The 12,714-nt window shown below is 40.6% G+C and overlaps 1 protein-coding gene across 3 annotated transcripts in view; it reads right to left on the bottom strand.

The window, feature by feature from the left end:
• SLC6A15 (solute carrier family 6 member 15) overlaps nucleotides 1–12,714 on the bottom strand; it is a 58,585-nt gene that overhangs the window by 10,864 nt on the left and 35,007 nt on the right. For all 3 annotated transcript variants that reach the window (XM_073327615.2, XM_073327614.2, XM_073327616.2), the window contains 5 exons: nucleotides 12,243–12,369; nucleotides 6,373–6,554; nucleotides 3,549–3,659; nucleotides 678–919; nucleotides 381–573 (listed from right to left, as the gene is read on the bottom strand). In XM_073327615.2, coding sequence (XP_073183716.1) covers nucleotides 381–573; nucleotides 678–919; nucleotides 3,549–3,659; nucleotides 6,373–6,554; nucleotides 12,243–12,369 — 855 coding nt within the window. The remainder of the gene's footprint in view (nucleotides 1–380; nucleotides 574–677; nucleotides 920–3,548; nucleotides 3,660–6,372; nucleotides 6,555–12,242; nucleotides 12,370–12,714) is intronic.

Here is a 12,714-nt window from a genome sequence, read left to right as displayed (position 1 = left end):
TGCCAGGACGGTTTGTTTCCCTGCAGCGTCCGCAGGTTCGGCCAATCACAGCTCCAACTGGCCGTGGCTGTTCCAGGCCAATGAGGGCTGCGGGAAGCGGTGCAGGCCGCAGGATGTGCTGGCTGCCACTTCCCACAGCCCCAGTTGGCATGGAATGGTGAACCGCAGCCAGTGGGAGCTGCAATCGGCCAAACCTGCGGATGCTGCAGGTAAACAAACCATCCCGGCCTGCCAGAAGATTTCCCTGACAGGCTGCATGCCAAAGGTTGCCAATCCCTAGTATAAAATATTGCATTCTTTATATTTCACAATAACAGATGGCTAATAAAATACCCAATCATTCAAAATCTTTGCATTGAAGACACAAACATCATTCTCACCTTATTAAGTTCATCTTCAATCAGACAGGATTTCAGGTCAAGAGCAGGAAATTCTTCTTCTTTAACTTTCTGAATGATGTCATAAACTAAATTGTAATCATCTGCTGTAATGCTAGAGAAATTGATATGATGGGGGATCATATCCTGGCTCAGATTGCCTATTTTCAAAAGTTTTAAAATCTTTTCTGAATTTCTGTAAAACACAATGAAATAGTGATAATAAATCAGAAGATTTCTTGTGTGAATTCCTCAGTGAAATATAACATAAAAATGAAGAAAAGAAATGAATATTCATACTGGGTAATGCATTTCTCATTTATGATATTTGCTTTGAAGCCCAGAACAGCAAACACCACCAAAGTTGCCAGCACAGAAGTGAAAAAATTGATGAAGGACACCAGAACAGCATCGAAATGGCAGTTGTTGTCTCTCTTGTTGTAGCTTGAAAAGGCAATGACTCCACCAAATCCAAGCCCTAAGGCAAAGAACACCTGAGTAGCAGCTTCTCTCCAGACCTTGGGCTCCAGCATTATTTCAAGCTGTTTGAAATGAGACACAATATACGTCAGCTACAAAATACAGTACTTCTTTTGTATGGATAGACAACATATAATCCTGTAAAATAACCCACACCAACTAAAATGCTAAAGCACAAATGTAAAATTATTTATACATTATTAGAACAAAGCTGAATATTAAGTATACCATTGGAGGAAAGTATGGGCCAAGATTTCTACTGGCTTACACATGGTGCAAGAGGAACACAATGAGGCACCACTGGCCAGTTAAGATCATTATTAAAATGGTAGCTAGTTGTACCCCGGTATTGGAGGCCACATTGTAGTACGTTTCCAGTTTAACTGTGGATTAATTGATTTGAGCTGCAACTGTTAAGATATTTTGGGGTACATTTCCTTTATAAAATTAAAATAAAGTATGTTGAAGATCGTTTGAATAGCAAAAATGAATTACATGAAGCATCATGTGGAATTTTGTTGTATAAAAAAGAGAGAGTTCTGTGAATGCACTTACGTTATAGTCTGTGCAGAAAGATTCACTGAGCAGAGTAAACTCTGGCCACTATAACCTATGCTGATATTTGTGGGTCAAATTCTGTCTTCAAATATACACATAAACCTCTTGCTGACTTAAATAGATCACATATCCAAGTGAAAATTTTGGCCCTGTACTGAAAATTGATTGTAAACTCCATTTGCATTGCTTCTTCAGCCAATCCAATTTCAATGAATGCCTTTGATGAAACTAGATAATTTATACTCCATCCCCTGTTTATCTAGTATCTACCCAATTAGTAGATCACAACAGAATAACAACACTGTATAGTTCTTATATATTGTTTTTCTTCCATAGATCTCAAAGAAGATCAGAAGTTGATGGTTAAGGTGGTCATATTAGATTTGTCTACTGAGATCAAACTGAACCATACCTTCATAAATATGTTATGAAATTATATATAACATTAGAAGACCTTAATTTTGATGACATACTTTGTATTTAAATGTCATTAGTTTTATAAGAAAATAAAAGCATCAAAATATGAATTGTTTTTCCATACTTTAAGCAAAATATGCCTTAAGTTACTTTAATACAATTTTAGAAAAGTTTCCAACTTCCTGGAAAAGCTGAAAGATTATATATATCGCATGTAAACAGTAAAGGAGCTATTTTCATAAAGCTAATTCTGGTCCTGGAAGTCCTGACAAATGGATCTTTAGTGTGAAGGTGGAAATATATATTTTTCTGTAAAGATGCACAGTACTTTAATTACAAATGGTACAAACAGATATACTCTACCGATACTTCAAATGTTGTATCTATCACACAATCATTTCTAGTGCTTGCTCACTAGATGGAGCTAAACATACACTCTTAATTCCTACCAGCATGTCAGAACATTTTTTTCACATTTTTATTCACTCTGTTAATATAAAGCATTTTCATTTCAGTTTTTGTGCAGTAAAAGGAAACACTTCTCCACATACTGTGATATTTCTGCCCTAGTAACTGACTTCAGTGGGTTTTGAATCAGGCCCATATGTATTTCGTTTGCTACTCTATCTACATCAAGCCAATGTTCAATTGACAGTCTTCTGGTTATATACACTGCAAACAACATGATCCCCTCCTGTATTTACACCATCACTTGATAGTAAAGAAAATCAGGTTTTGAGACACACTTCTCGAGACCAATAGAAAATATTAAGAATACCATTTTTCTTTAAACATTATTTATTTGAACAATTTTATTACTAAACTCTTTTAATTAAAAAATTATCAGTATTTTAAATAAAACATTATTTGTAATGTACTCACAACTATGTTTAAATCATGATGGGCCAAATCCTGAGAGATGCTGAGTCCCTTTTACTCAGTGGGAGTTGTGGAGCTTAGCGTCCTTCAGGATCTGGCCCCAGAGTGTTTTTATGATTAAAAGAAAGATAGTCTTGTGTTTGAAGCACTGAAATGTAAATCAGGAGCTCTCAGTTCAATTCCTGCCTCTGCTACAGGTTTTCTGTATGACAGTGGGCAAGTCACCTAATATCTCTGTTCCTTGGTTTTCCATCTGTAGAAATTGGAATAAGACTTCCTCACCTGGCAACTGTCTTGCCTATTTAGATGGTAAGCTAATTTAGGGCACAGACTGTCTCTTACTATGTGTTTGTACAGGGCCTAACTCAGTGGGCCTGGATCTCAGTTAGGGACTCTTAGCATTACTATCATGAAAGTAAAAAATAATATGATTGCTAACGCAGGTCATTTTAACCTATCGATGGTGCTCCTTACATTCAAACAAGGGGGTAACATTCTTGTTATTTTTCTCTGGCCACTATGGCCCCTTCAGTTTTATCATATATTATTTAACATTTATCTGTGAAGGCCAGTCCTGCTTCCACTTAACTCAGCTGTAGAACTGACTTGTACAGAAACAGGAACAGATCCCATATGTATTTCGGAGCAGGTAGGCTCTAAGGGCTTGATCCTGTGCCACTGAAGTCAATGGAAAAATTCCCATTAATTACAATGGGAGCAGGAGCAGGCCCTGAAAGAAGGCTGCTGAGTCCACTGTTTTATTATTCAAAGAATTCATAAATGAACAATTTGCCATTGAAGCCATAAGTGTACATTCAATGGAAACTAAGCACATACCTTAGGTGTAAACATGTGACGAATTCCATCCATGGAACCATTTAAGAGCAGTCCTCTGACTAGAAAGCATATAAGTACCACATAAGGGAAAAGGGAACTAAAATACATGATCTGAAAAACATTAAAAGATCATTAAAAAAACATTTATGGCCTTTATTTTCTCAGAGTTTCATTTTCTATAGTCAGTGCCTTTTCATGGTACAATTGCATGACCAAGATTAAATTGCAAGACAGACTCTCTGTTCCTCTCCATGGTGCAGAAAGGAGCAAAAGCAAGATAATGTTACTCAAATCGTTCCCCAAATTGCAGAAACAGTTATAGTACAATATCTGGTCTGGTTGGTTGAACAACACAGAATTGGGGTTCCGTGGAAATCCAATGGGTATGTCAGTCCTGATGAGCAGCCATTCTTGGGGGAGCAGCCATTCTTAAGCACTTTGCTTCCGCTTCTAAATTTACTCTGTTTCAGGCAGAAATCATGATGAAGAATGTGTCTGCTTCTTGCAGCATTGTTATAATCTGCAACTTGTACACTCTTTGGGAGGGGGATAACAGGTAGTCCAGTGGGTACACCCCACCAAATAATTTGTACTGCCAAGAAGGAAGGGGAGTCCAAAACAGTATGCAAATGCCTCAAGATCCATGGGATTTGAGCCATGTTCCATAGGGATTGGACCATTCCCCCTCACCTGAAGATAACATCTCACTGCGCTAGTAGGCACAGAAGTTAGTACACTTTAGAGTCCTAGAATACAATCCAGGCCAACTTTCTGAGCCAGGAGAACCCTACTCATACACGCTACAGCACCCATGCAGCTAAGGACCAGATTTTTACCTTACACTTGAAGCCTGACTTCATTTGGTTTTAAAAGCATAAAGCTTAATTTTCTGAGATACGTGCTACCCCTCGTGATAAATATCTTTTCGCTTTACTGTTAACTTAGCTGATCTCATAGCGGAAAGAAAACAGTATCCAGTAAGTGAAATGCTATCTTTCATTCCTTAACCGTTCTTGAAAAGGCCAGTAAATTAATTTGGTGCTTGAAAAGCTCAGTAGTTTTGTAATGTGTCAAAACAGGCCACACTTAAATCATTTCTGTTACTGGAATATGCTAAAGAGGCATGTGATAATTCCCAATGATCTGATGTAACATCCTATCACAAGATTTTCTGATTGCAAAGAACGGGGCAGATGATGCTGTCAACCATGAGGCGTCAGAACCAGCCAGTCTTAAGGGCAACTTTTTTTTTTCTTATCTGGGGCTGTATGTGGAGGAAAGATGAATTTCCTTAAATTTGGCTAGTATTTTATAATACAGCCTGGCATGACTCAGTCCTCTTGCCTCCAGGGCAGGAGATTATGGGTGGAAGTTCTAGGTGAGTACTTGCAGTCATGTTAAATACAAATTTTGCAGACTTACTTAGGATCAGGAATAACTGGAGGATGAACCTGGGGAGAGGATTATTGCCATTGCCACCTTCTAGGTCCATCCCAAAATGCCCCTCCACAACTTCAGACCTTCCTGCAGCATACCTCAGGTGTCTCCTTTCTAAATGCTAGTTGAGCCAGCCCTACTTACGACCCAACCCTGTAAATATTTACACTCACGTGTAACTTTATTGACTGTCCCAGTTTTAGGCTTTACTGTGATGCATAAAATTTCCACTGAACCCTGTAGGTGCCTAAACTCACTTGGCACCTAAGATTTTCCTTTAAAATTTCCCTAGGCACCTATGATTCTGCCTCTGAGAATGTACACTGCTGCCTCACTCTAGGCGCCTGCATGCCTATCTCCCACCTAATCCCCAGAGCAATTCACAGATCCGGGGAAGACTTTTTGTCACCTCAGTCATGTGTGGGGCCAGATTGTGGACAGCCTCCAAACACAGCTAATGGTTTGGGCCCCTCAGGCGAGTTTACACAAAACAGACAGGAGAAGGAGGAAGAGGACTCATAACATTTAGCCCAGTGGTTAGGGTATTCTCCTGGAACGTGGGAGACTCACAGTTCAAGACCCACTCTCCCTGAGGAGGTGAAGGGATTTGAGCAGGGATCTGCCACTGGGCTATGGCATATTCTGTTGTGGGAGTTCTCTCCTGCTGAAGCTGCACACTCTGGATAATTAGTCATTGGCACAGGAGGGCTGGGTCCTCAGTGCTCTAACCACTGGACTATGGAGTCATTTTCATGTTTGTGCTCTCTTTTACTCTCTTGCTGGCCCAAATGACTCTTTGACACACAGAGAGTGCACGAGAGAGTACAAGCATGAGAATTACTCTGTAGCATCTATTGCTCTCCTCCTCCTCCTCAGCAGCAAAAGGGGATGGCTGATAAAAAAGGAACAATCCCGGCTTCCAAAGGGAGCTGTATCCAGCCCTCATGATAAAGGATGTTACAGCAGCATGGACGCCTGTGAGACGGGATCAAAATGATAATGGATCATAAGGACCCAATCTACCATGCCGTAAATAGGCATGGATGTGGTAAGAGCATCTCACCCCTTTATCTGATACATAGAAACATATGCACATGTATCAGTGATGCAATAAAACAGAGGTGAAATTACCTGCATTATTTATATCAAATGAAAACAAAAAGGGTTCTCAGACTTCAGACTCCCTCCTTCTTTATAACCAAACGTTATGTCTACAGTTTTAATGCATAGGTACCAACAGTTCTCTACTTGAGATTATAAAAATGCTAGATAAGTCACAACCTTTAGTCTGACCATGCAGATTTTATGAGAGGGCAGGCAAAGGAAGTGGCAAGTAAGAATGTACAGAGAAGTAAAACACTGTAATTAAGATAAAGAATATACTCACTTTGCCTGAAGACTGAATGCCTTTGATCATTGCCAGGCAAACCAGAACCCAGGCAGCCAGCAAGCACAGAGTCATTTTCCAGTTCAGACCCCCACTCTCTGAGAGAGAGTTGGAAATGTTCAGTGCTTCTCTGTACCAGTAATAGGTGGTAGCAGAGCTTTTTTCACACTCAGGCTCCACAACTGGCAAAAAAGTCAATAAATTGTTATTGATCTTTGGATATTGGGTAGAAAGTACCTTCACATTCTTCCAGCAAATCATCACAGCAACCTGGAATTAGTTCTGATATATTTTATTACCATGGTGGCATCATTTTACTGAAAAAGTAAATCCACACACACAAAGTGATTAAAGTCTATTAATATGAAAATATCACAGTTCTAAGATGGAATTTGAGGCCACTGAATGGAAAGTTTTGTATACAGCCCTTGAAAAAATACCCAACTCTACGCCCTGGAAATGAAATCCATTCGTGCGCAGAACACCAACCCAAAGCCTATGAATCACCTAAATCCCATGTAAGCCCTCAAAATAGAGCTTTGAGTCGTGCACGTCTTGTACATAGTTTTCTGCACAAAGCTGAATTCCAGGTTTTCCATTATCATTACGGAAAATAATGTACTGTAAAGTTATTCTGACATGTGGATGATATTAATTTTGGAATAAATACGGTGAAGCCATTTTCAAACAAGTGTGTGTGATGGGATTACTAGGCCTTCATGGCCCGCCTCTGGAGGCCCCACTGCTCTGCCACACCCTATCCCAGGAAGCAGCACGGTGGGAGGAAAAGGTAGAAAAAGTGAGTCCTCCAGGACTACCTAAAGAGGCCTCACTGTAGAAGCCATCTTGGAAGCTAGAGAGACTTGTCCTCCAATGGCTAGAAGGACAAGCAACAGCCAATCAGAGCCCAGCAGGCTTAGATAAAAGGAGCTGCAGGGCCTTAGCAGATCAATTGCTGGCTGGGACCAGAGGAGTGAGGGAGGGGGTGCCTCTCTGGCCAAAGGAGCCTGACAAGTAGCTAGAGTTTAAGGCTAGCTGCACTTACTCTGAGACTGCAGATATTGGCCCTGAGATAGAGCTGGAAATAAAAGGGCCTGGAAGGAAGAGGCCCAGGGAAACAGCAGCAGAGGATTGGAGTAAGCAGTATAGTGGCTCCTGTGTATAGAGTCCTTAGGTGGGCCCCCAGAGGAGGGGATGGGCCCAGGTTCCCTTATGGGCCATTTGTAAAATGGCATAAATGCCAGGAAGAGGAGAGGCCTTATCTGGGAGCCCAAACAATGCACCATATTTAAAGGGCCAAGAGCCAGGGCTGAAGACCCTACTGAGGTGAAATAGACTGTTTAGTTATTGGACTCTTTAATACCTGGAAGGAATTCTTTTGAACTTTTTGACTTGGCCACATGGCCAAGCTACTGAAGACACAGCAAAGTTGGCCAACAGCATGCAGGGGTTCAGCCACTAGGAGGTGCTCAAGAGGTGAGTGCCCTTTTACAGGGTGCCTCAAAAGAATATCCAAATCCTCCATACACACACTCAGTCTGGCAGATAGGCACATAAATGACTATTTTACAAGTCAAAATAATGATTTAATGATACCGAAGTGTTAAAGCACTCGAAAACAGGGTCCTTATATTGTTATGTTGAACTGAAAGTGGTTATGTGTATTACAGTAGTGATATTTTATAGTACTGTAATGCTACTATGAGTTTTCCAATAATCTTATACTTATCAAACTGTTAAAATATATTTTAAAGGAATTTTTTTTAAAAAGACACATAAAATTCACTTACATTTTTAAATAATAGCATTTCTAATCTAGCTCTTGAATCAAAATAGCTTATGGAGGAAAGAGGTTTATTTTAAAGTCTAATTAATACAAAGGGCAGATCCTCAGCTGTTATAAATTGTCCTAGCTCCATTATGGCTAGTACGCATTTTCCTGGCAATTATGAAGCTATGACAACTTATATGAGCTGGAAATCTGCCTCCGGGTATTGAAAAAGCAATAAAAACTGGGAAAAGACTTCATAAAGAAATTATTTGCAACATTTCAAATTGGTCATCTTCTTCAAGCAGAAAACAAACAAACAGCACACACTGAATATTTAAGATAAAAATAAAAAAATCAAAAGAAATGTTTCCTACTTCTAGGTGTATGGTCGGTCATCATGAGGTAATCAAATCCTAGGTATAAGAAGCACTTAGTTGTGCTTCATGATGTGCCAGAATAGGATTATAGCGTCACGACTATAAACCAATCGCTAATTCTCCAATTCCTACTTATTTATGAGTCAGACAGGTATTTAATTCACAGGTATTTCACTGATTCTTTTGGGCTTTCTGTTGTCTAACGTGTTTTCATTAGGACACTGAACAAACATGCCACTGAAATCACTAATGGAAAATATAATCCAGATGTTATCAGCGTACAACTATGTCCTCAAAGAAAACATCTTAATGTAGCCACAGGGAGCTTTGACATACAGTATTAAATATAGAAAAGTTTCCTCTGCGATTACATCTTCCATTTGTGGCCAAGTCAAAGTAAATATACAACTCATGATTAAAATTAGAAAAGTATATTTATAGTTTAGCCTATAACTTTCCTCATCAAAATATTTCCTAAGAGGTTAGTATTCAATCAGCCCAGTTACCCTTCAAATGACCTTTTTACATTATTAGGCCTTTTCCAAATTCTGCCTATTTTTCTTAGACGTCAGGTGGGTTATTTTTCTTTTTATGCATCATAACACCATATCTGCCTTATTTTAGGTTTAAAATCTAGTCAGTGTTTTTTTTCAATGAGGTAAAGGTAGTCTCGGGACAGTACTGATACCTGTACAGACCAGAAACCTATCCCTGAATCCTCCTGTCAATATCTGTGGTTTGAAATGTGTTGTTTTTCTCTCTCTCCCCTGGTGCTGTTTAAAAATCTCAGACAAAGGCAAAGTGATAAGTGAAGCATTATATAGGGGAAAGAGGGAAATGGACATGGGCGGCGAGTATAATATGCCAGCTCAGCCTCCCATGGCACAGCCACTGCCTCCGGAAGCCCTGTTGTGGGTTTGGTGGAGGAAGTTTTTGCTTGTTATTATGCCCCATGCAGGTTCTGGGGTGGCTGAGAAGGTAGTATCTGCTACTCAGCTTCCCGGGATCATCAGTAATCACTCCGGAGTCCAGGGATATTACTGATGAACCCAGAAAGCTGAGTAGCACATACCGCCTCCTCAGCTGCCCCAGAACCTGCATAGGGCATATCAAAAGCTCACGTTGTTCTTCCAGAAGAGACACATTTCCTGTGGGCTGGCTTGGAGTCTGGGGAGGGGAGGCATGGCATGGCAGTAATGGTTCTGGTTGACGCTGGGCTCCTCTGGCAGTGAGGGGCTTGGGACTCTGGCGAGCCCGGGACTCCTCCAGGCAGGTGTGTGGGTGGGGGACTCAGGGCTTCGGCTGGCCCAAAGCTCCTCCGGCAGAAAGGGGGGGTCTGGGGGCTCCTCCAGGTGGGGGGGTGGGACTCGGGGCTCCTCCGGGGGGAGGGCAGGGTTGGCTACCCTGAGAGGGGACAGGGGGTCTCAGGGCTCCAGGTGTGGGGGGGGGGGGGGCTTGGGGCTCTGGCTGCAGGGGTTGGGTACAGTACAGTGCTCACTTTATATTATTATTTCGTATTACAAATATTTGCACTGTAAAAATTATAAAAAAAAATACAGGAAAAGATGTTTTGTCCAGCATGTTGGGAGAATAGGGGGTGCCAGTAAGTGAAAAATTCTGGTTAAATAAGAGGGAGGGAGTTTGGGTGCAGGAGGGGGCTCAGGGCAGTGGCTTGGGGGTCGGGAGGGAGTGCGAAGTGCCGGATCTGGGAGCCACTCACCTCAAGTGGCTCCCTGCAAGCGGTGACCATCCTAGCTGCTCCTTTGTGTAGGTGTGGCAGGCAGCTCTGCGCACTGCCTGAGCCTCCTCCCACAGGCGCCGCCCCCACAGCTCCCATTGGCCATGGTTGCCAGCCAATGGGAGCTGCGTTGCTAGTGCTTGGGGTGGGACAGGCATGGCGCCAAGAGCCACCTACCATGCACGCCTAGGAGCAGCCAGGACAGGAGCCCCGTATCCAGTACCCTGCACTCCCTCTCACGCCCCAAGCTCCCTCCCGCTCCCAAACTCCCTCCCAGAGCCTGCGCTCCACACTCCCTCCCAAACCCCAACCCCCTGCTGGCCCCACGCCAACTGGACTATAAACTGGAATTTCAATGAAGATCAGAAATGCCAGTTTATAGAGCTTTCCAGTTGGTGAAGTGCCAGATAAAACAGCTTTTACTGTAGTATTTTTCAATTCACCTCATACAAGTACTGTAGAGCAATCTCTTTATTGTGACAGTGTAATTTACAAATGCAGATTTTTTTTTGTTACATAACTGCACTCAGAAAGAAAACAACGTAAAACTTTAGAGCCTACACCTCAACTCAGTCCTACTTCTTGTTCAACCAATCACTAAGACAAACAAGTTTGTTGACATTTATGGGGAATACTGCTGCCTGCTTCTTATTTACAATGTCACCTGCAAGTGAGAACAGGCCTTCACATGGCATTTTTGTAGCCATCGTTGCAAGTTATTTACATGCCAGATATGCTAAACATTCGTATGCCCCTTCATGCTTCAGCCACCATTCCAGAGGACATGCCTCCATTATGACAATACTCATTAAAAAAATAATGCATTAATTAAATTTGTGACTGACATTCTTGGGGGAGAATTGTATGTCCCCTGCTCTGTTTTACCCACATTCTGCCATATATTTCATGTTACAGCAGTCTCAGTTGATGACACAGCACATGTTCGTTTTGAGAACAGTTTCACAGCAGATTTGACAAAATGCAAAAAAGGTACCATTGTGATATTTCTAAAATTAGCTACAGCACTGGACCCAAGGTTTAAGAATCTGAGAGGGATGAGGTGTGGAGAATGCTTTCAGAAGTCTTAAAAGAGCAACACTCAGATGCAGAAACTACAGAACCCGAAACACCAAAAAAGGAAATCAACCTTCTGCCGGTGGCATCAGATTCAGATGATGAAAATGAACATGTGTAGGTCCGCTTTGCTTTGTACTGTTATCGAGCAGAACCGTCATCAGCATGGACGCATGTCCTTTGGAATGGTGGTTGAAGCATGAAGAGACATATGAATCTTTAGCGCATCTGGCACATCTTGCGATGCAGGTTACAACAGTGCAATGCGAAAGCCTGTTCTCGCTTTCAGGTGACATTGTAAATAAGAAGCGGGCAGCATTATCTCTTGCAAATTGTAACCAAACTTGTTTGTCTGAGCGGTTGGCTGAATAAGAAATAGTGCTGAGTGGACTTGTAGGCTCTGAAGTTTTACATTGTTTTGTTTTTGAATGTAGTTTTTTTTTGTACATAACTCTAAATTTGTAAGTTCAACTTTCATGATAAAGAGATTGTACTACAGTACTTGTATTAGGTGAATTGAAAAATACTCTTTTGTTTTTTTACAGTGCAAAGATTTATAATAAAAAATAAATATAAAGTGAGCACTGTATACTTTGTATTCTGTGTTGTAATTGAAATCAATATATTTGAAAATGTAAAATAATCCAAAAAATTAAATAAATCGTTTAACAGTGTGATTAATAATGTGATTAATCACAATTAATTTTTTAATTGCACGATTAATCGTGATTAATTTTTTTAATCGTTTGACAGCCTTAAAAAAAGTTGTTGTTTTTTAAATGGCAATATCCAAATAAAGGGTCTAACTCAAAGCCCACTGAAATCAGTGGAAAGACTGCCCTTGACTTCAGTGGATTTTGGATCAAGCCCAAAGTGACTTTAAAAAAAAATGAATATATCCAAGACTTACAGGTATGAGAAGTATTTTTCACCAAAGGACACTGATCCCATGGCAAGGGGTGCTGAAACGACTGAGAAAAGTAAAACAAACTCCATCCAATTATGACATTGTAGTAGAGGGCCACAAAGAAACATACCTGAAGTATAAAACAAGATATTTTAAAAGATTTATTGAACAACTACATATCATAAGTTAAACTAAATAAAACAATGAGCTAAATCCAGCACTATATAAAATTGCTATTGAAATTAAGGAGAATTTTGCCTAAGTAAGGAATGAATAAAGGCTCTGTGATTTGGCCCTTGTGGATATATTTAAAGTCCAATACTTTCCAAATTCTTGGTTTTTTTTCTGTGTTTATCATGCATACCTTGCTAATATTTTAGCAGATTCTCTTCCTCCAAAAAGACTAATATTTTTATATATTCGAATATGAGCTTTACGGATTCTGTAAACATTGTGAATTGACTTTGGAGCTAGA

Source organism: Lepidochelys kempii, chromosome 1 (genome assembly GCF_965140285.1).
Source record: "Lepidochelys kempii isolate rLepKem1 chromosome 1, rLepKem1.hap1, whole genome shotgun sequence".
NCBI lineage: Eukaryota > Metazoa > Chordata > Testudines > Cheloniidae > Lepidochelys > Lepidochelys kempii.
Note: the sequence above shows the minus strand (reverse complement) of the source record. Positions and strands in the feature narration are given on the sequence as shown.